The sequence below is a fragment of the Molothrus ater genome, chromosome 12, assembly GCF_012460135.2.
Source record: "Molothrus ater isolate BHLD 08-10-18 breed brown headed cowbird chromosome 12, BPBGC_Mater_1.1, whole genome shotgun sequence".
Lineage (NCBI taxonomy): Eukaryota > Metazoa > Chordata > Aves > Passeriformes > Icteridae > Molothrus > Molothrus ater.
Window position 1 is genome coordinate 13495454 of NC_050489.2, and position 21594 is coordinate 13517047.

Genomic DNA, 21594 nt, shown 5'->3' on the forward strand with positions numbered 1-21594 from the left:
TGGCAGAACCTGCATGCAAGGGCTGGTCTTCCCCTTCCCTGGCCCTGGCTGAGGGAAGACCAGGGGACAGCAGCCACAGAAGGCAGCCAGGCAAGACAAGGAAGATCCTCTGGATGCCCTGGCACAAAGTAGAAGAGAAGAACTGGAGCAGAGCAGAGCTCTTGTCCCACATCTCTCCAGCTCCCTCCAGGCCCACAGCTGAACACACCACTGGAGACTGCAACTCAACCAAGCGAGGTTTATTTACAGAGTAGCTGTACAGAGCCAGCAGGGACACAGCCCCACTTCCTTCAGAGGCTTTCTAGTGATTTTCCAAGCACCTTCCCAAGGAAATAACTCCTTTTCCCTGCCACAGAATAGTTCCCATCACCACCAGGAGAGAGCCAGGGCTCAGCATTTGTGACTCCAGTAGCTGACCCTTAAACTGCAGGCACAGAGGGAACACAGCTGCAGCAGCAGACCCATATTTGAGCCCCACCAGACCCCACCTGTCCTGGCCTGTGGCCTCCTGCAGGGCAGGAGAGCACAGGGAGTCAGGAGCAGGCACTGGCCTGTGTTCTCAGAAATAGCATCATCCTGCTCTCAGCATGAGAGATTCCTCTGGTGCCTTGTTTCTGCTCCCACAGAAGGGTGGCAGGTCTTCTCGCCGAGCCCAGGAAAACCCTTTGCTCCAAGGAATGCGAGCAGAAGGGCAGACGTCATCCCCTCCCCACACCATCAAACAGCCAGCCCCAGGACAGGATGTGGGCAGGCTCCAGGACTGCAGCCTTCCTGCCCTTAGCTCCAGCATGGTACTGATCCAAGCACGGAGCAGCTACAGGCGCAGCCGCTTGATATCCTCGCTGCGGAAGTCGATGCGGAGAGCCAGCACCTGCCGCACCTCGGCCGGGGTCAGGCGCCACGTGAGCGGACCCGAGTTTGGACCCCAGTAATCCAGAATCTCTGTCACCTGGGAAAACAGGGGAGCTGTAGGAGATGGCTCAGCACTGACTGTCCTCACAGGTAAGTTTGAACTCAAGCACCATCAGACACAGGGAAACTTCTCCAGGTTCTCCACACCCTGTAGGTGTGATGATATCTGGATGAACCGAGTAAAGCCACGTGCGGTGCAGTGGTGTTCCCACAGTCCCCCAGTAGAAGCAGACCAAGTGCAGCTCACCCTTTCCAGGTTGAGGATGGTGGCCATTTGGGAAAGACGGGCAAACTTGTCACGGATGGTCCACGTGGTGACTGTGGTGAGATAGGCTATGAGGGACCTCAGCTCCTTGTCAAACTGCAGACCACCGAGCTGTGGGCACAGAGGGAGATCTGCTAACTCTGCAGGCAGACCATGGGGTATTGCCAAGACACCAATTAAAATCACAGGGAGGCAGGGGGAGGTCTCTGAGCAGGCAGGTCCCAGTTAAACCATTTATTGCAGGTTTAAGGTGGGTCTAAACATAAACCACTTAAAACCCAGTCCCCTTATTGGTGCCAGCTCTTTTCAGTCCCATCACCAAACCCACTTTGTCCCTGTGGGTGCTGATGTAGAGGTGTCCCTGAGCTGGTCACTGGTGGTTGGAGAGTTTCTTATAGGGTAATATTTGAGGGTAGAGGGTAATATTTGCATCTGCCCTCCCCCATCCTTTACTGAGGGTTTGCAGTCAAGACAGACTGCATGGTAGAGGAGTGTTTTGCTTACCCTGCTGAAGGTAGATTTGAGCAGCACTTTCTCCAGCTCAATAGCTATAAGACTGGTCATAAGACCAGTGAGAGTATCATAAATCACTGGAGACAGTCCAGCCTGGAAGCAGAAACCTGTGTCATTCTTGTCAGGAAAAACTGAGCAGAGGTCCCTAAAGCCCAAGGCTAGGAGAGCTTACAAATAAGGACTTGCAGGCTTGGCAAGTGGGGAGCAGCACAGAAGTGATCCAGGTACATGGGGCCTGCAAGCAGGCTTTGAAAATTGCAGGAGAAGGGAGTGACTGGATCCCCAAGAGCCCTGCAAGGCACTGGAGGACACCTCTGCTTGTCAAGCAAGGGAGGAGCTGGACGATGCCACATGGAGTCTGGCCAAAGCCTGGCAGGCTGCCACCTCCTCCTCTCACCTTGAACTCTGTCATCTGCTGTTCCAGATTGACGATGAACTGCTGGACCCAGGGATCATTGGCCTCATAGTCACTGAACTCCTCCTGACAGTGAAATGCAGAAAGGCATTGTTTACAGAAATGCAGAAAGGCATGCATTTTCAGGCCACATTGTTTATGTGGCCTGAAGTAAACCACAGCCAATGGCCCAGAGGACAGGAAGGGAGGTCCCTCCTGGAGCAGCACTTCATCCTTTCTGCTCCTCTGTAGCCAAATGTCCCTTTTCAGGCTCGGCTGCAGAGCAAGATCTGGGTATTTTACTGGTGCTCTGTGCCAAGGAAAACAGCAGATAACCGAGGGGAGGGAAACAGAGGTTTGCTCTAACTGTGCTGCTGAGCAGAAGACAGAGAGTGCTCAAGTACAGCTGGAAGCAGAGAATACTGAGCCTCACCTCCTCGATGTTGTGGGAGACAGAGAGGAATAAGTTGATCCATGGCTTCACCTGGGGTTTGATGGCTGTGCTGTTGAGCTCATTGAGACCTTCCTGAGTGAGACAGCAAGAAGAAAGGACAGTGAGGCACAAAATCCTTACAAACAGGCTGTCTTGATGCTGCTTCCCAGCTTGGGAAACTGGCCCACAGACTTGCACAGGAAACTGGACCCAGAAGGCTCAGATCCCACACTCTTCCTGTGCCAGAAGGCTCTGAGGACACCATGACAAGAAGAGGAGGAAGGATGTTGGCCTAGAAGCTGCTGTTGTGCTGACTTGGAGTGTGGTCTGAAGGGCTTGTGCTTGCCCACCCCATCCCACACAGCTGCAGATTTCCTGGCAGGAGTGAGGCACCTGGGCTGGGGTAGGTAAAAATGCAAACTCCATTTTTTTCACTCAGCACCAGCCAGGGCACTGTGATTGAACTCAACTGATGACTCCCACCTCCACTGCAGCTTAGCTCAGTAGGAGAATCTAAAAGGAAGATAAAAGCTGTAACCACAGTTAGTTCCCTGAATTAATCATAACCCCAGCACATCTCCCCTGAGCAGCAGGCTGTCAGCAAAGCTGTTCTGTCCCCTGTGATGACAGCTCTTAAAGCCTCTCCTGCCAAGCCACCCCTCTTTGGCTCAGCAAGGTGTCACGAAAGCTCACTCAGTATGAAACTGTGTTGGTTCCGATTCTGACTGGCATTTAATAGAAGATTTTAACTAAAACTGGCATTTCTGAGAAGGGCCTGCTGGCAATTGTCCTTTTCTGAGGCAAATTCAGCGTGTGTGTGACTCAGGCAGCACAGGAGCTTCCTCCTCAGCCTCTTGATTGCTTTGCAGCCACTTTTAAAACCACACTAGAGTCAGATTGGAGAGTTTTACTCCTTACTGATAAGCTCTTTGGTTTTAATACTGACCACAGTCCCCAAGAGGGTTTGCTGGCAGTGCTGAACTGAAGGCATCTGCCTGCACTGAACTGCAAAGCCAAATGAAAAATAATCTGACCCCTCTGTGAAGTACAAAGGCAAACCTAGTTAAAAATATTCTCCTTTGCTTGGTTTCTTTCCACATGAGGTACTAGGTCTTCCTGCTTCTCTCCTTGCCAGAGACCAGTGACATTTTAGGACAGCAGGCCCCAAGATGCCACAGGAGACTGGATTTAGCCAGAGAGTCCTCTGTTCCATGCTGTGGGCTATTTGCATTTGGGAAAGAAGGAGAAACCTGAGAAAAGGGCAGCTCTTCTCTACCAACAGCCTGTCTTCAGCATTACTTAGTGAGGCTGTGGACAACTTGACAATGTGCTGTGCCACGAGGGAGAATGGAGGAGATGGAAATGCTATTAATATTTCTTTTCCTGAAAATGCTGAACCAACTGCAAGCTCATGCTGAGTGAAGACAAATGAAGCAACATTTCTTCTGGCTCTGCAGCTGCTTCCAGTGCTTTTTATGCAGCTGCCAGCTGGTGTGGTTGTGTAAATGGGCTGGGGCTGTTTCCATGCCTCAAAGCTGACTGATTTGCTCCCTCCTGCACCCTACCCAGCACTCCTGGAGTCAGATGTGGCCTGGCCCTAGGCTGAAGTGATTCCTGCCAGAGTTCTCCCTGAAGACACCAGCAGCCAGTGTTGGAAGCCTGCAGTAATTTGGAGAGACACTCACCTGCAGCAGGTCACGGAATTTGTTGGAGACAGCAGCCATGTCTGAGAGGCAGCTCTCAATCTTGGCCTGTGCTTGCTCACCCCCAAATCCTTGGCTAAGTAGTTTGCTGCAGTCACTCTGCAGGGAAGAGATCCATGAGCAAGCTGCAAATTAATAACTTGGGCAGTTTTTATTCCTTTGTGTTGCTGAGCTCTGGCTGCCCACCAGTGTGTGGGATAGGACAGGAGCCCAGCTCTTGCTCCTGCAAAGGCAGAGGCTGCTGGCTCCAGCAGAGGGGAGAAAAGACAGCAAGAAAAGAAGCCAGGGGCCGTCTAGCCCAGTATCAGAGAACTGCAGACTCTCCATGATGCATGGGCTATTCCTGCACCAGGTTAGTCAGGCTGGAGAAACTGGTATTTCTGGCTGCTACTATCAGCTGGAAATTACTCTGCCAGCTTAAAATTCCTTCCCTAAGGCTGGAGGGCAAAGACCTCAGGCATATCAAAGCCCAGATGGTTTACTTGACCACCAAGGGAGGATATTACAAATTTGATTGAGGAAAAACCAGTAAAGAATACAGACTGCACCTCCAAAGTCTTCTTTAGGGTCATGATGTTTTCACTGCAGACTTCCACATTGTTTAAGGTCACCTGAAAAAAAAAACAACCAAAACAAACCCAAGCTGGGTTAAATGGAATTTCCCAGCACCTCACCCCCAAATCCACACATTTAATCCATGCCCTCCTAACAGTACAGACTGAAATGCAAGTACTTAAGGATCAGAGTTTCTACTGTGAGATCAAAGCACTGCAGATTCACTGAGCTGAATGAAGCTAAACTCCAGCAACAGAGCACATGTGCTGAAGCCTCAGCTAGTAGAGAGTTCAAGACAGTTTAATGGTTTTCCTCATCATCTTTAGAAGAGCCACCAAACCCACCAGAAAGGACTGCTTGGCCTCGTCCGTGCTTTCAATGCCTTTGGTGTCGAACTTGCCCTGCTGCAGGCTGCTGTGCATGATGTTCACAGCACTGGTCACCCCTCTCTGGAAGTCCTGGAAGGTCGTGGCTGGGAAGCCCTGCTTCAGCTTGTTGTACAGAACCTCCCTACAGGCAAGCAGAACACACCAGGGTTTAGAGCAAGCAAAAAGAAAATTATGCTCTGTGCCTGGGGACAGCATTCTGTCTGAGATCTGACCTGAACAAGGTAGTGGAACTTCAAAGGGGAAAAAAAATGCTGGCAAATATCTCCTGACAGCATCAGAATGCTGAACGAAAAACATAGCCAACCAGTTTCTGAGCTTTCCTGAACATCCTGCCTGCAGCTGCCTGCTGTCTTCAGACACAGCTCCTCACTCCCACAATGGAATGAAAAATAGCAGGACAATTTCTGCATTCTCACCCAAGTTTGAGTTATCAAGTAACCCAGAGAACAGCTAGGGGTGATCATGTACCCTCAATCAGGGTAGTACCCCCATGTTACAAAGCAACTCCATCTCATAGGGGTTTTGGGCCATCAGGTTCTTTTCTCTATTTGTCCTGCAGGTGGGTCACCACTACTGTGAGAAAAGATGCCCAGATCCAGCTTCCCACATCTGCCACTGCTTCCCACAATGATCTTCCATGGAGATGACAAGCCAGAGGTTCAAAGGCAAAGAACAGAAGGAAGACCATCTGCCAGCAACCACTGTTTGCAGAATGTGAGGTGGAGGCCCATTCCAATGAACCTGGTGTGTTTTCATTACCTGAAGTCAGACTCCAGCTCGGTGGTGGAGTGGTTGATCATAGCACAGAGACAGTCTATGCTGGAGCTGGACAGAGCACGCCCAATGCACTTCTTCACTATATAAAACACATCATCCACCATGCTGGAGGTGAGCTGGCCCTTCTCATAGCTGTCCATGGCAACAGCCTGCAAAGAAAGCTCTCAGTGCCCCTGAGCTCACTGAGCAACACTGCCCCAGCAGTGCTGAGAGACCAAACTGCCCATCTGCCCCCTTCCCCCTGAGTGGAACTGCACCCTGTGTGGTGGCACCACTCAGACTAGGCTGCAGTAGCCCATGGACCTGGAAGATACCTGGGGTATGTCTGAAGTCAAAGTTCAGAAACAACCACTTGCTTTTCAAGGCCAAGGGAAACAAAAGACTTTCCCAACCACTGCAGATTTGCCATGTATGCATGTCCCTCCCTTGGGATGCTCACCAGAGGACTGAGGAGCACACACAGAAAAGCATCTAAGAGGTTTTCCCCCACCTTGTTGACGGTCTCCCTCATGAAGTATTCCTCCATGGTGATGTAGTAGCCAATGAGCTCTTGCATGGTGCAGCTCAGCAGACAGTTGTTGAGGAGCTTGTCCAGGTATTTTTGATGCTCTGTGGAACAAAAGAGAGACCAATGAGAAAGAACCCAGGGCCAGGAGGCAGCTCCACCAAGTCCCCTTGCTGCTTGTCTCATGGGACCCAACAGACACACACCTGCCAAGCCCAGCCTAGAACAAATCACAAGCCTCAACTGTAGAGCTGAAATTGCTGAGCTGGATTTTGCAGGTGACTAAAGTGATTTCCAGAGCTCTACAGAGTACCAAAACCCTGAGCCTTTTTTTGTGGTCTCCACCTTTAGGATTTGTGCCTGCAGTGACAAAATGGCTCTTCCTCTCTTTGGGGACTTTGTTATACTCTACAATCATTCTTAATGTTGGTTTTCCTGTTAGAGGGAACAACCAGTGCTGAAAACAGGTTTGGAAAGTCTAGGCTACACAATTATCTTGCACAGAGCGCTCCCAAAGTGTGACCCTGTGTCACTCTGCTCTGCCACTAACTCAGGTATATCTCCATTTCTGGCTTTGATAAGCAGAGCCTATGAGTATTGGTACTCAAGGTGTTACCTTGCTTTACCTCCTCTGAGGCCATGGCATCTCCCACCTCAAAATCAGCGATTATTCGTCTCTTGATGAACCTCAGGTAGAGCTCACTGCGGGCATTCATCAGAGTGACTTCTGTTAAAATAGGGTCAAGCTCCCTGGAAGAAATAGCAAGAATCAAGACAGCAAGACTACAAAAGGAGAGGCAATAATTTAATTCAGTTAAGTAGTGTGTTCTCTGTTCCCTTACTATGAGATCAGTACTGCCCCTTTCCATCTGTGTTGTTGAGTGGCAAAGCTCAGCAGAATAACTGGTATGTGCAAAGCATGCACACACACACAATCAAAATATCTCCTGGGGGAGATTTTGGGGGATATCTCTACAATTGTTTTTTTCTCACAAACTCTATTCCAAGATTTAGCAACACTCCCCCTCTTTGTCCTCATAGATCTGAGGACATCCATGTTGAAATCACAGTGGTAAGGACTGCAAGACTCAAAGCAACCTGATGTAACTTCAAAATGATCCCTGTTTTGAGTGGGAGATTTGACTAGAGGTCTTCATTAGTCCTTCCCTACCTCAGTTTTGCTACAATTCCATGAGCCCTGTGTAGCCAGTGTTAGAAATGCCTGGTCCCTGCCATCTCCATGTGTATGTTTTTGTGCACAGACTCATGTGTTTCTCTGCAGATGATGAAGAATCTGTTTAAGCTCAACAGCTCAGGAAATGTGAGATAAAAAAAGCATGTTACAATGCAGAACACAGTGTTCAGATCAGAGATGACTGAAAAAAAGAAAGACTGACACATCAGCTTTTTCATCAGTGTGCACGGAAGAATTTTACAAATCCTGCTGGAAGCCTCATGGTGCACAAGTGGGAGAAGGAAACACCACCTTTATTTTACAGATGAAAAATAAAAAAAAAATCAGAAAACTGAGATGCATGCAGAGTTACTCAGAGTAAATAGTAAGTAGATATTACTGCTGAAATATTAATTATGTAGGCTCACAGATCTTCCTTGAGGAACCTGCTTTCTTTCAAGACATGTTTCTAAGTCAGGCAGTCCCAGAAGGGCTGGGTGCACTTTCAAATGGCCTTGCTTAAGAGTTATGTAAATATTTACAATGAGAAGAAAAAGAGGGAGATTGAAAGCACTGCAGTTTGTTGTCAAGAAACTGATGGCATGGAGCTGCTGCAGCAGCAGTATAGATAAAGTAAGATCCAAAGATTTATTCCTGTTTCTGTCATAAATTATCCGTCAAGACAGCTGCTCTGTTTTGTGGACTCCAAGGATTGTACTCTGGCCATGGAAGGGCAGTGGGCACAGGCAGTTAAAATCTCAGTCCTTCATGTGCAGTGATATTGACAACCCTCCAGTAATGCTTAGAGCCAAGGCTTAGAATTAATGACTAAGCAAAATAAAGCCCCACTACAGAAGCTTCCTTTTACAGAAGGGCAGTGAAGGGCACCTAACAATTGGATTTTTAAAATTAATACCCACAAAGCTTCTGGAAGAGTGGGAGAGTTATCTAAATGCTAAGTAGTGTTAATAACAACTCAAGAGTGAAAGGTTAGAGAGCATAAAGACTTTTTCTTTGTACCTTGGTTCAATCTTCTCTGCAGAAGAACTTCTCATCATGCTATTCTGGACTTGCTGGAACTGCAATCACAAAAGAAAGGGAGTCTTTGCTGATGATTTGTACTCTCTGAGGGTAATAGGAATGCTTTGCAGGAAGCACTGCCAGAGAAGGGAATCACATAAGTTCACCTCCTCCTCCTCCAAGGCAGAGCTCATCCCTCCAGGGGTGGTGGGATGGGACTTGACCAGAGGCATTGAGGTATGTAACCATGACACAGTAACAGCAGCCCTGCATCTAAGCAGGAACAAGACAGTGGGGAAGGTGTACTGAAAGCACCCTGCAGACCTACACAGCAAAGAGTGCCCAGGGCACATTTACCATGCTCCAAATGAATCCTTCTCTGCATCAGAAAGCACAGTTACAGTCTTAAACCCCTTCAGCTATCAGGGCAAATAAGGAGTGAAGGAAGGATACTCTCAATATACAAGGTCAAACTCTGCTGCCTCTATGGCAGTGGGAGCCGCACAGCACTGGATGGAGGGCACAGCTGGCTGCATGAGGCAGCCTCACACTGCTCTCACCTGCCTGTGATAGTCCCTCTCCTTGATGAACTTGTCCACCACCTTCTCCACCTGCCGGTCGCACTCCACCTGCAGGTGCTTGATGAGGGTGTAGAGCCTCCCTGGCCCGTAGTAGGTCTCCACGATGGGCTGGTGGGTCTCCACAATGCGAGCAATCCCTGCAGGGAGGGGAGACACACTCAACCAGCAGTTCCCAGAGGACAGCAGAGCTACACAGGTCCACAGGTCAGCAGACCTGACCTAAAAAAGGATCATTCACTCCACAGATAGAGTACAAATCTCCTGGAGCAGAAGCCATCTCTCTGTCCCTAAAGAGAACTCCTGCCATGCCCTGTGTGCCGGCTGCCCTTCAGCCCAGCAAGATACAAGGTATGAAGCTTCCCCAGGACGAAGCCACACAAGCTAAATCTGGAAGGGGGCACAACTGCCACCCAAATGCAGTCCCAGCTTTTAGCACCTGCAAGGCTACAGGGAAAAATCAGCCCAGGGATGCCTCTTGGCACATACTTGCTGCAGAGAGCAAGCATTAGCAAAGGTAAGAACTCTATGGAGGAACAGCTCATCCACAAGGAAGTATCTCTACAATATTGCCTTCTTATCAAAAACACTCTACTCCAAAAGTTAGCAATGCTCCCCCTGCTTTTAACACTACTGGCAAGAAAGCTCTACTGGTGCCAGGCTGGGAGAGTAACTTGGCAGGGGTGTAGCCTGGAACTAGAGCAGATTTCACAGAGAAGGTGGGTAATCACCATGGGATCTCAAGTACTGTCTGTGGCATTCCCACAGAGCATTCATATTCCCTTCTCTGCTTTCAAGTTCCCATGGTGCTTCTTGAAGAGCCAGGCCTGGAGGCACCAACAGCTGCTCATCCCTAAGGGATCTGATTTGTTTGTCTGGAGAGCTCCAAGTCTGAAGAAACCTCCAGGGAATATACATTTGTTTTGAGGATGGAGAGAACAGGAAGAGTCTGATTCCTGGGGGAAGCCAACAAATCCTTTGCAAATGCACTTTGTGCCTGTACAAGATGTACACAGGAAAACTTGCTTATTGTGATGCCCTCTCCTGGTTAGAATAAATCCTGCTAGTTGTGTCCCTGTCCCTTGAGTGAGACACCTGTAGCTCAAAGGAGAATGAGACATTTTGTGAGCTGAAATTGAAAGCATTTAAATTGATGGACAGTCTCATCATGGACTATTTGCAATCATCAGGAAAGAGGAAAGGAAGATTACCTTCAAAGAGGAGTGTCAGGGTGTCTGCAAAGATGACAGCAGCTCGACGGTCACTCATGTCTGTCCCCATCACCAACTGCAAGTTCTCTTCTGCTTTGTTGGCCACCTGCATGGCAACAGGACCAGTCAGCTGAACACCCAAAGGTATTCTTCAACCCACATGTCCTCTATCCTTGCCCTGGAGAGCTTTCATTTGCCTTCCCAATGCAAGAGCTATTGCTGTTACTCCTCCCTTGAACGCAGATCCTTTCCTCTCTTGTGGAAAACTCAAGGCTCAAGGAAAGGCAGAAACTTGCTCTTCTCTTTCCAGGCTCATTTGATAATTTTTAAGTAAGTGCACAGAGCAAGACACAGACACCAGAAAGCCCATCCCAGCATACAAATGCAGGGAGAGATATGAACTAAGGCCAGTGCTATTTTTTAAGGTTAACAAGCCACCGCCAAAATCTCCTTCAAACATCTGTTGACAGAGACTGGGTTTTGCTTTCCCCTGGGTGTCACAGAGCCTGTTACCTGCTTGCAGAGGTACTCAGAGAACTTGCTCAGCCCCTCTTCATGTAAGCCTAGCAAAGGAAAGATCTTGAAGAACCGTTCCACCTGGGGCAGGTCTCCCTGCTTCATAGCTGTGTCAAATTTCTCTGTAACAATTGTCTTCAGACGCTGCTCTGCTTCCTGCAGGAGTTTCAGGTTGGCATCAATTATACCCCCTGGTCAAAAGGACAGAAAAGAAACAGAAAAGTGACAGCACAATATTAATACTGTATCAAGGGCTACTTTTATTCCCCAGGAGAGACACCAGCACTGTGCAGCCCAAAGCTGAGAAGGCAGAAGACACACTGGAATTCCTCTACAGGCAAGGACAGGTTGGTGCGTGATGTAATGTTGTGATTTTGCATGAAGGATGACAACACATCCACTGGGATTTTCCTCTAAGGAATCTAGCAATTTACTCCCTCATTTCCAGTTGCTCTGCTTGGTAGCACACCATGACACAAGAAAAATTCTTGACAGAGCCTTCTTCCTCACTTCTTGTGGCCTGAACATTTTGTCCTTTGCTTAGTTAGCACCTGAAATACTATTGCAGCTGTGTGCCAGCCAGGAGCTTTCTTTTCAATTAATGATAATTCTGGTGCAATATCAGTTCAAAAACCTTCACCACTAAGTCAATCTATAAAATACTAAGGTCTCTGGCCAGCATTAGATTTTCTGCTTTGTCTGTTGGGATGAGACAACCCATGGGAAACGAGCAGCCTCTAGATATCCATTGGAAAGGTGACTCCTCAGCATCTCCTCACAAACAGTGCTTACCCTCCTTGCCCTGACGACTGAGCTCAATCACTGACTTGTCCAGAGACAGATAGCGATGGATGTGAGCTGCTGCTTGTTCATAGTCTTCATTCCTCAGGGCTGTCTGAACTCCATCCATGCAGAACTTCAGGTCAAGGATGTCATCAGCTCTCTGAATGGCCTGATAGAGCCGGTTCTGAAAGAAAGGCAACCAGTGATGCTTCCAGCTGTGGGATGGACAGGGAGAGGGAGCTCTCAGAAGGCAGCACAAGGGAAAAACAGACAGCAATACTTCTCTATACAGCAGAACTACTACATAAGCAAAAATCCCACACTACTTAAGAAGTGCTAAGACCAGTGGCTCCACAGGATGGACAGCATATGTCAAGACTGAGGCTGAGCTTGGAGGCCACAGTTCTCTGTAACAAACAGCAGAGACCAGAGAGGACACCACACATTATCTGTTTGATCTGAGAATTTGTGCCAAGTGCTGGCATTGACACCCCTCAGCCTGTCCCCAGACAAGGAACAGAACAGCCCAGATTCCTGACCTGGCTCGGGTGACAATCTCCACTGTCCTCAGCACTGTGCAGCTGCCAAGATTTCTAGTCACCCTATTCAGGGTATTCTACCAGGAGCTGCATGGACAGAAGGGGATGCTGGAGAACCAGCCAATATATGGAGGAGCATCCCTGGAAGTGTTCAAGGCCAGGCTGGATGGGGCTCTGAGCAGCCTGGTCTAGTGAAAGGTGTCCATGTCAGATGCAGGAGAGTTGGAAACAAGAGGAGCTTTAAGGTCTCTTCCAGCCAAAACCATTCTATCATTCTAGCAGTCTTATACCATGCAATACCCAGGAGCCCAGAAAGACACAAAAAGAATCAAAACCACAGCAGCTTCCAGCCCACCAAAGGCAGGGCACATCTGGAGTGCTGTGAGCACAGAACACAGAAACACAGCAGCCCTGCATCTAAGCAGGAACAAGACACTGGGGAAGGTGTACTGAAAGCACCCTAGAGACCTGCACAGCCAAGAGTGCTGACAAGTTCCAGCCCCCTCAGCCCAGCTACCTTGGCGAGGTCGAGCTGCCGGACCTTGCTGCTGACGTTCTCAGCCAGGTTGCAGGTGAAGGTGACCATCCCTGCCAGCTGCTGGGCATCCCCCTCGATCAGCTGCAGGCTGGGGCTGAAACACACAGGGCTGAGCGTGAGAGGCACACAGGAACCACCTGGGTGCTGTGCAAGGAGCATGGCTGTCTCTCCAGGTACAGCTGGTCCTGTCACAATACTGCCACTCATTCCATTCCCTTCCTCTGGGAGCAAAGCAGGAGGAAGGAGCAGGCTGGCTGCTTTGGGAGAAGCTGCACAGACCAACTGTGCCTTGCTACCACAGGGCATGAATGAGCCACTGGGCCCTTGGGACATTCTCCACTTCTGAAGTGGAGGTGAAGGCTGTAAACCTTTCCTTGGAGCTAGACACAAGGCTATTCAGGGTGATTTGCCAGCCTGCCTGCACAAGTTCACCCTGAAAGGCAATAATATTTGTTCACACCTGTAGACAGCCTGGCACAAGACACCTGATCCAACAATTGATGCTGAAACCTGGCAACCTCTGAGATGACACTTTCAAAAAGCTCCTGAGCCTACACCAAAATGGGTCAGTCTGGGTGAGGGCAGAGCTGTCCGTGCTGCTGGGAAGAACTGGGGATAAGGCTCCAACCCGTGCTCACTACCACAAACTGATTTAAAGCCTGATATTTTCTGAGAATGGATGTGCTTCTGCTACAACACTGACGGGAGTATCTGGGCCATGCAGCAAAGAGAAGGAGGGGGTTGGAACACTAACCCCATGCGATGAAGGGCAACCATCTTATTCTCTATAGTGCTTTGCTGCTCCAGGAGGGCATCCAGCTCTTCCTGCACGACTTTCTGAAAAAAAATAAAAAAATGAAGGAGGTGTTGTGTGACTTCAGCTCTCCTCCAGACCAGCAATTTTATCACAGACGCTACATCAAAGCCAAGGACACAAGGCATTCGTGCTTCCAAGAGCTCATATGATAAGTAAATATTTTCTAAGCTCTCTTTAATCCTCTAAATCTTTATGATTTTTCTATTTGAAAGCATCGGTTTTGGAATCCTTATCACACCGCTTTTAAGTCAGATATCCTACAAACTCCTCCCCTGGCTGAGTTTCCAGTGCAGGAGATCCCAGAATCTTCAGGCTGCTCGCGATTCAGGGATCCGCGGAGGCGACACCGACCCAGGGGCGGGCAAGTCCGTATCAAACACCTCTAGAGAGTACGCGACCATGACGGGCACAGCGACAGCGAGGTATCCGCTTTTCGGGGCCCCGTTGCTTCCCATGCCCGGCCCCACACACCTCCTCCTCACACAGCCGGCTGTAGGCGGCCTCCAGGTCCGCCAGATCGGTCAGCGACTGGATCCGCTCCATGGACAGGGCGGAGGCGGCGGGGCCGCCGCTCTCCCCCGGCGCCTTCGGCCCTGGCGCCGTGGCCGCCGCCATCTTGGCACACAGCTGACGCGGTCGATACCGCGGTGAGGCCCGGCGGGACCGTCAAAGGCGGTGCCTGAGCCTTGGAGCTGCTCGGCTCCGCCCGGCGGTGAGGGAAGCTGACGCTCCTGCAGATCTCCATGCTAGGAGTCCGCTGAGGGTTTGCTTGGGGGGGTTCTTGGTGCAGGCGGCAGCTGCTATAGCGCCGCGATCATTCAGGCACCGCATTGGGCAGCCTATCTCGCCACAGGGCGCGCGCGCGCGCCGGACACGTGGAAAGCCCCATGGAGAAGGCGCGGGAGGGCAGCGCGCAGGCGCAGCGCTGATGGCGGAGGAGGCCGGCGGCACCCCCGCCTAGGCCGGAGCAGCATCCGTCGCCATCCGCACGGTGAGCGCAGCTCTGCCCGCCCGGCGGCGGCTCCGCGTCAGGGACGGGCCCCTGGTTTGTGGAGGGGGAGCGTCACGGACCCTTTGGGGCCTGGGCCGGGTGAAGGCGGCCGGGCAGTGAACTGTGGCCGGTTCCCGGGGCGAGCGTTCCGCAGAGCGCGGGGAGGTGCCGGCTCCGTGCCCTGCCGGGGCCTCGGCAAGGCTCAGGGCTGGTTTCCCCGGGCCGGGGCGCCCGGTTGGTGCTGGGGTTCCCTCCCGCCTCAGCCTCGGGGAGAGGAGTCGGCCCTGGGCAGCTGCGGGTGGCTGCACTCGTGTTCAATGAAACGGCGGCGTCAGAGATGTGTAACGGCGCGGGGATCCCGGAGGGCTTCCCTAATTGTGTTTGGTTCCTGAAAAGCGAAAGCCGGGACTAATTAGCAGTAATTACTGGCAGTCCTGCTCAGCCGCCCGGCAGTAAGGAGTTCAGCTGGCGTTCGGCACCCGGGACACCTTGGGAGAGCCTTTTGCGCTAATAAATAGCAAATAGCGCAGTGGCAGTCGGACTCTGCTGTAGTGATCCGTGCACACACGGGAGGCCAGCGGTTCTCTCTGATGGATGAAAGGCTTTGCTTTTGAGAAGTTTATTATTTTGCGTTGCTTGTTGCAGAATTACCAGAGCTACGATAAGCTGAAGCAAATCCGTTGCCAACATGTTTCTGTACAACCTGACGTTGCAGCGTGCCACAGGCATTAGCTTTGCTATCCATGGCAATTTCTCAGGTAATTTTCTCCTTCCTCTGCATGACTTGGCTTGAGGCTTTTTTGGGTACCAGTTTGCTTTGGTACCTCTGGGGGTTTTTTGCTGGTACATTATAATTTGTTCTTGAGTGTTACTTGAGCTGTGATAGCTTGTGGATAGATTGAGGGAAATTTGGCTTGATCATTTATCAATCTAATTTATCTATAGATGTAGTTTAATATCCTGACCAATTTTCTGATGTGTTAAAAGATGTTCAGACAACGGTGGTACATAATGTGGTGAATAAGTTTCTTTGAGTTTCTCCATGGTAGTCCTAAAATTCGCATTTGGAAGTTCACCCTTCTTTCCTTGTAGCACTTGTTGAAGTTGTATGTTGTGCGTTCTGTTGCTGACTTGTGCTCGTGTTTTGGGTTCTTCAGGAACCAAACAACAAGAAATTGTTGTTTCCCGGGGCAAGATCCTGGAGTTACTGCGCCCTGATCCCAACACAGGGAAGGTTCACACGCTGCTGACCGTGGAGGTGTTTGGGGTCATCCGCTCCCTCATGGCCTTCAGGCTGACAGGGGGCACCAAGGACTACATCGTGGTGGGCAGCGACTCAGGGCGCATCGTCATCCTGGAGTACCAGCCCTCCAAGAACGTCTTCGAGAAGATCCACCAGGAAACCTTTGGCAAGAGTGGCTGTCGCAGGATCGTTCCAGGCCAGTACCTGGCTGTGGACCCAAAGGGCCGTGCTGTCATGATCAGTAAGTCTCTCTGTCAGCTCGTGTTCTTAATGTTTTTATCTTCTGTCTTGTGGATGTTTATTTTGGAGCAAGTTTCTGCCAGGTGTAATTGGAATTATAATTATAATTGTTTTAGGCTGTGAGCTGTGTCAAGGAGAATGCAGGCATTCAGAATTGTTCCTTGATGCTGGTGGAATTGCACAAATAAATTGTAATGCTGAACCACAACAAGTTGGAAAGAGACCAGTTTGCTTAGCAATGCGCAGAGCCCTGAGGTGTGGTGTGTAGGAGAGAGAATGGGATTGCAGGTGTCAGTGCTACAGTGTAGCCAGTCAGTTCCCATGGCCTGAAATGATGTTCTGAGTTCATGTCTCTTCTCTGAGATGTCTCATGGAGACAGCCAGATGCATTTCTGATCAGGCTTTACAGGTAGAAGGACACTTTGAGAGAGTTTTTTTGCTAAGATTTAGCACAAGGTGTATGGAGCTTTCTCATTTTGCTGAAGGCAGCCCTTGCAGTGCTGATGGTAGTTTACCAAGTATGTCTTTAAGCTGGGAATAGCAATAATATAATTTATTTTCTGACATGTCTGGTTTTCCTGGGTGAAAAAGTAGCACAATTACAGTTGTGCCGTTCATGTTGATATTTGAGTGGTGGTTTTGGGTTGTGGATGCTGTGTGTCAGGCAAGGATACATTTTCTTAGTTAAAATATTTCTGTGGAAAAGTTGTCATACCAGCTGGCTTTAAAGAGCAGAACATCTGGATGCTTCTCTCCATTTGTCTTTGTTTCCTTGCAGTCTGTCATCTCTTGTGTGGTAAAAAGTGAGTAGATCTGCCTCAAGCCATTGTAGATGGAATATAGGGCCAGGTGAATGTAGCTCAAAGGATCGGGCTTTGGCTTTAAAGGGCTGAAGTTGTCATTTTGTGCTTGCAATCTGAAAGATTTACAATGAGACATTTGAGGTTAATTGGCGGCACAGAGATAAACACCAGTGGTGAACTTCAGCTGAAGTAATGCTGATGTTCTCTTTCCACGTTACAGCTCATTTTGGGCTGCAGGTATGGTGAGATTTGATTATCAAGTAATGGGCTTCACGTGCTGTTGTCCTTTCCTGCAGGTGCCATTGAGAAGCAGAAGCTGGTGTATATCCTGAACAGAGATGCTGCTGCTCGACTCACCATCTCCTCCCCACTGGAAGCCCACAAGGCCAATACCTTGGTCTACCACGTGGTGGGAGTTGATGTGGGGTTTGAAAACCCAATGTTTGCTTGTCTGGAAATGGATTATGAGGTGAGAAGAACTTCATCTCCCTTTGCTGTATTTTGACCTTTGTTGTCCTATTCTGTTCTTCATCTGTCACTGGGGAGCATTGGCTGCTTTTGCTGTCTGGGACAGTTGTCATTTTTTACAGGCTTACTGGCTTTTTGTCTTGCCCTCAGCCAGAATGGGCAAGTCTCTTCTGTCTTGGTGATTGGTGCTTTTTGCTTTTCAACTGAAAATATGCCTGTTTTCTTGGTCTGAACTTCTCTTGTGCAGCTTCTAGCAAGTCTTTTTGCCCCCATTCTGTTGCTACTCAAAACTGTTTCCCAATGCATCAGCTTTGCTCCTCCTTTTAATCCTTTTTTTCAAAGACACCTTGATGTGTTCTGTTTTAGGAAGCAGACAACGATCCAACAGGTGAAGCTGCAGCCAACACACAGCAGACATTGACATTTTATGAACTGGACTTGGGTTTGAACCATGTTGTCAGGAAATACAGTGAGCCCCTGGAAGAGCATGGCAACTTCCTCATAACAGGTACCACCCACAGAGTTATTTTTTGTATGGGTCTGCTTGGTTCCCATTCCCCAGGAAAACACTGTCAATACTCTTTACATCTTAGGAGTTGTTTCAGTTGTAGTCTGAGCCATTAGTATAAATTAATTAATTAACCTTGCAGTCAGGTAATGAGGGGTGGTTCACATGGAAATGCACAAGTATTCATAGGAGCAGCTGCTGTTTCAGAGTGCTCCTGTAATTAGCTGGCAGCAGTGCAAAAGGACTTGGTTAATGTGTAGATGCTGTTTTACTCTCTTTAATGGGATTCCCTCTGCTGAAGGCAGTAGATCAATCCATGGACTAAAAGCCCACTTGGAGGGGTTGGATGCAAAGCCAATACAACACCTTCAACCAGGGAAACTGCTGCAGGTTCCTCTCCAAGCACAAAAGGTGCTGAGCTGAGAGAGCATCTTCGTATGCTTGCCCTGTTGCATCTGCTGTAGGCAGCTGTGAGACAGACACCAAGTATTGTGCTGAATCTGTTTGGCAATGTGATTTGTTACACTGAGATCACAAAGTATGATTTTAGAAATGGTTCTGTTCACTAAAGATGTTCATCCATCTGACGATTTTTCTAGAAGCAAACATGCCAGAAACCCAAGGGTTGTGTTTAACTGGCAAGTTGCTAGTGTGGTATTTTGGGTGTGTCACGGCTTTCTAGACAATAATAAACCAGGAAGGATAAAACCTAAGCAATTTGTCAGAAACTGCATCCTTCCAGATCCCCTGATTCCATCTGCCCTGTTCTCATGGTGGCACATGCATCTGTACTCAGTCTTTTGTCTTTTCAATAAGAGCAGATTCATATATGCAGGGTAATGGAGAGTGTTGGAAATGATGTTGCTTTAAAGAAAACCAAATGTTCTGCAGACAACCAGTCAGATCTATGGTAAAGGCTTTTCTCCTAATAATTTTCTTTCAGTTCCTGGTGGTTCTGATGGCCCCAGCGGGGTGCTGATCTGTTCTGAAAACTATATTACTTACAAAAACTTTGGTGACCAGCCTGATATCAGATGCCCAATTCCCAGGAGACGGGTGAGAATTTTTTAAGATAATGAATGCTTGGAATTTGCCTTTCAAGGTTAAGGGCACCAGAAAGGTTTTAAAGTAAAAAAAAAAAAAAGGAGTTAAAAACATGTTGGCTTATCTGCCTCACTGGCCGTGTGTTATCTGAGAGGGAGGATGGAGGTGGGCATAGCCTGAAGTGATGAGTGTGCTTCATGTCTCTTCTCTGAGATTTATACTGGAGATACTCCAAAGACTCTGATCAGGCAGCACTGTCAGTGCAAGATAGAATTACTTGAGATGCTGAACAGTGGCAGTTGTAGCTGCAGGTGAATTCAACAGCTGCTCTGTTGCATCTCAGGCTGCTTCCTCTCCCTTTGGTATTAGGAATGCAGTACTTTGAACACCTGCCAAGGTGCTCAAAACCAGCTATGTGTGGGCTACAGCCCTTTCCTGTGTTTTTGGCTTTGATATGTGAGAGTTGCCTGGAGAGGAAAGTAAAACAGATGAGGGATGATGCTTAATCACAATGTCTCACAGCTGTATTTCCTTCTGGGGCAGAGATGTACCAAGGGTGACTACAGGTGTAACAAAGGGATGTGCTTTGTGTTAAAAACCTTCTTACATACTGTGAGCTCTTAAGGCACCTGTGAAATGGAAATACTTCAGTCAGTGAAATCACCTCTGTGCTTGTCAGGTAATTCCACCAATGACCTCCACTGTCTTTCCTGACAGAATGACTTGGATGATCCAGAGAGGGGTATGATCTTTGTCTGCTCTGCTACACATAAGACCAAATCCATGTTCTTCTTCCTGGCCCAGACAGAGCAGGGAGACATCTTCAAAATTACTTTGGAGACTGATGAAGACATGGTAAGCATCACATGAATGCAGAAGCATTAATTAAGAGGAGTTCTTAGTCATTACATTCTCTAAGGTGATACATTTTTACTGTTGTGATTTTAACTGTGTAAGGGAACGTGCTTTATGTGATTTGTAAAAGAGTTAACAATGGTCACCACTGTGGGTATTATTCATAAAGAGACATGGTGCAAGGTTTGCAAAATCCTATGAGGATTAAACTGCAGTCATTTGATCATACTTAAAATGTTCTAGAGGTGGTCTTTTTTTAAAAGAATATAAACTGTGGTTCGTGAACCTCCTGGAGAGTATTTCAGTAACTTATTCTGTGGAACTTAGCTTCCCTGGATTTCAGCAAGTACCCTCTAGTCCCTTAATTGGGTGTTTACATGCTGCAATCAATATTTTTGCAAGATGAGGTAGTTAGCTTGGCACAGCTGGTCTGTGAGTTGAAATAACAGGCTTGCAGTGGCTTGCTGCTGCTTGTTTTAGTATTCTCTGAAAAGTTCTCTGCTGCAGTGTGATTAGTTGGGTTTTTTGAGTAAATGTTGAATGTTAGTTTCTCCATCTAACCATGTCATACTTGGTACAGGGGATGATTGTGTAGCAGGCACCAAGCCTGCCAGAGTTCAAGGAGTGTTTGGACAATGAACTCAGACACATGGTGTGATTTCTTGGGGTTGCTCTCTGCAGAGCCAGGAGCTGGCCTTGATAATCCTTGTTGGTTCCTTCCAGCTCAGAATACTCTGTGATTCTGTGATGTTCAAGTGCCTGAAGATTGTTCTTGGATGTTTTACCAACAGCTGTTGTGACCATATCAAATTTAGAAATTTGCTCAGGACAGTTGTTTTTCTAATGCTGGAGAATTGGTGGTGTTCAGTGAGGCAAAATTCTTTTCTCTTAGGCACCTTGCTATTTTTACAGCTTTTGTTTTCCAAATTGACTCAGTGTTACAAAAGGCAGAAAGTCTTGGAATAAAACAGGCAGCCTGGCTTGTGTGTTCAAATCGTCTCTTGGATTTTGTGATTTATAACCTGGTGCCCCAAACTACTCATGTGTTAAGCCTGGCCTTGTTCATTTCTTTGGAGAAGATAGCTAGGCAGATGTTTGTTATTAAATCACACATGGAGCTCCAGTACTTTAGCATCATATTCACATCTTCATCTGCTGTCAGGTAACAGAGATTCGACTGAAGTACTTTGACACTGTTCCTGTTGCTGCTGCCATGTGTGTGCTGAAAACAGGATTTCTCTTTGTGGCATCTGAATTTGGAAACCAGTGAGTAAACAATTTTATGTCAGTGTTTTTCCCCTGAAGCAGAGTGGCTCTGTTCAGGCCTGCAGACTGACCCTTGAACTTACTGTGCATAGAAAGACAACACCTCTGATTTAATGGGTAACTTGGTGCTTTGTTCAGAGGGCTTGAGAAGAACAGTTGGATTAGACTATGAATGGGGGAATTTTCTTGTTTGAACTAAGATTAGATGATGAAGTGCAGAGAACAAAAGGTTACTTGCTGTTGCAGCAGATTTTGGAAAAATTGAGCACTTGCTGTTTATGTAGGGTTCATCACATACCAGATGAAATATCTTTTCAATTAGTTTGATAGTTTTGAATTTTTATGTGTATGGCCCACTCAGAAGTAAATAGGATTTCTTATTAGTAGTTGTGTTCCTTTTCTTACTAGATGTATACTTGAGGGCTTTCTCTTAATTCATGTTTGGACTTCTAAATACTCTAAACGATCATGCACACCTTTGAAGATGAGCTAAACTGTGTCTGAGGGAAGGATTCACAGTAATGGAGATTTTCCTGACTGTATCTGCAGTCAGC

General features: G+C 48.2%; 2 protein-coding genes and 2 non-coding genes across 5 annotated transcripts in view; 3 read left to right on the forward strand and 1 right to left on the reverse strand.

Moving 5' to 3' along the window:
* Nucleotides 1–224: 224 nt before the first annotated feature.
* On the reverse strand, nt 225–14241 carry COG4 (component of oligomeric golgi complex 4). 2 transcript variants are annotated; one of them, XM_036390404.2, is made up of 19 exons: nt 14094–14240; nt 13560–13642; nt 12785–12899; nt 11738–11912; nt 10943–11136; nt 10430–10535; nt 9201–9358; nt 8641–8699; nt 7063–7196; nt 6432–6550; nt 5924–6090; nt 5120–5285; nt 4769–4831; nt 4203–4319; nt 2518–2610; nt 2088–2171; nt 1682–1783; nt 1160–1288; nt 225–949 (listed from the first exon to the last, which is right to left on the reverse strand). In XM_036390404.2, exons 1-19 carry the CDS (start codon nt 14235–14237, stop codon nt 815–817), a joined length of 2343 nt encoding a protein of 780 aa, XP_036246297.1. In that variant the 5' UTR covers nt 14238–14240; the 3' UTR covers nt 225–814. The 2 variants fall into 2 exon arrangements, with proteins under 2 accessions (XP_036246297.1, XP_036246298.1); XM_036390405.2 differs by lacking the exon at nt 1682–1783 and having other exon boundaries at nt 14094–14241.
* Nucleotides 14242–14523: 282 nt separating this feature from the next.
* SF3B3 (splicing factor 3b subunit 3) overlaps nt 14524–21594 on the forward strand; it is a 29038-nt gene continuing 21967 nt past the window's right edge. The window contains exons 1-8 of the mRNA XM_036390259.2: nt 14524–14613; nt 15259–15371; nt 15771–16097; nt 17196–17368; nt 17734–17875; nt 18819–18931; nt 19637–19774; nt 20937–21040. Of these exons, the coding sequence (XP_036246152.1) occupies nt 15302–15371; nt 15771–16097; nt 17196–17368; nt 17734–17875; nt 18819–18931; nt 19637–19774; nt 20937–21040 (1067 nt within the window). The 5' untranslated portion in view covers nt 14524–14613; nt 15259–15301. The remainder of the gene's footprint in view (nt 14614–15258; nt 15372–15770; nt 16098–17195; nt 17369–17733; nt 17876–18818; nt 18932–19636; nt 19775–20936; nt 21041–21594) is intronic.
* On the forward strand, nt 16419–16500 carry LOC118691479 (small nucleolar RNA SNORD111). The gene has a single exon (XR_004981008.1). It is a non-coding gene; the product is annotated as a small nucleolar RNA SNORD111 (small nucleolar RNA).
* LOC118691483 (small nucleolar RNA SNORD111) lies at nt 19092–19171 on the forward strand. The gene has a single exon (XR_004981011.1). It is a non-coding gene; the product is annotated as a small nucleolar RNA SNORD111 (small nucleolar RNA).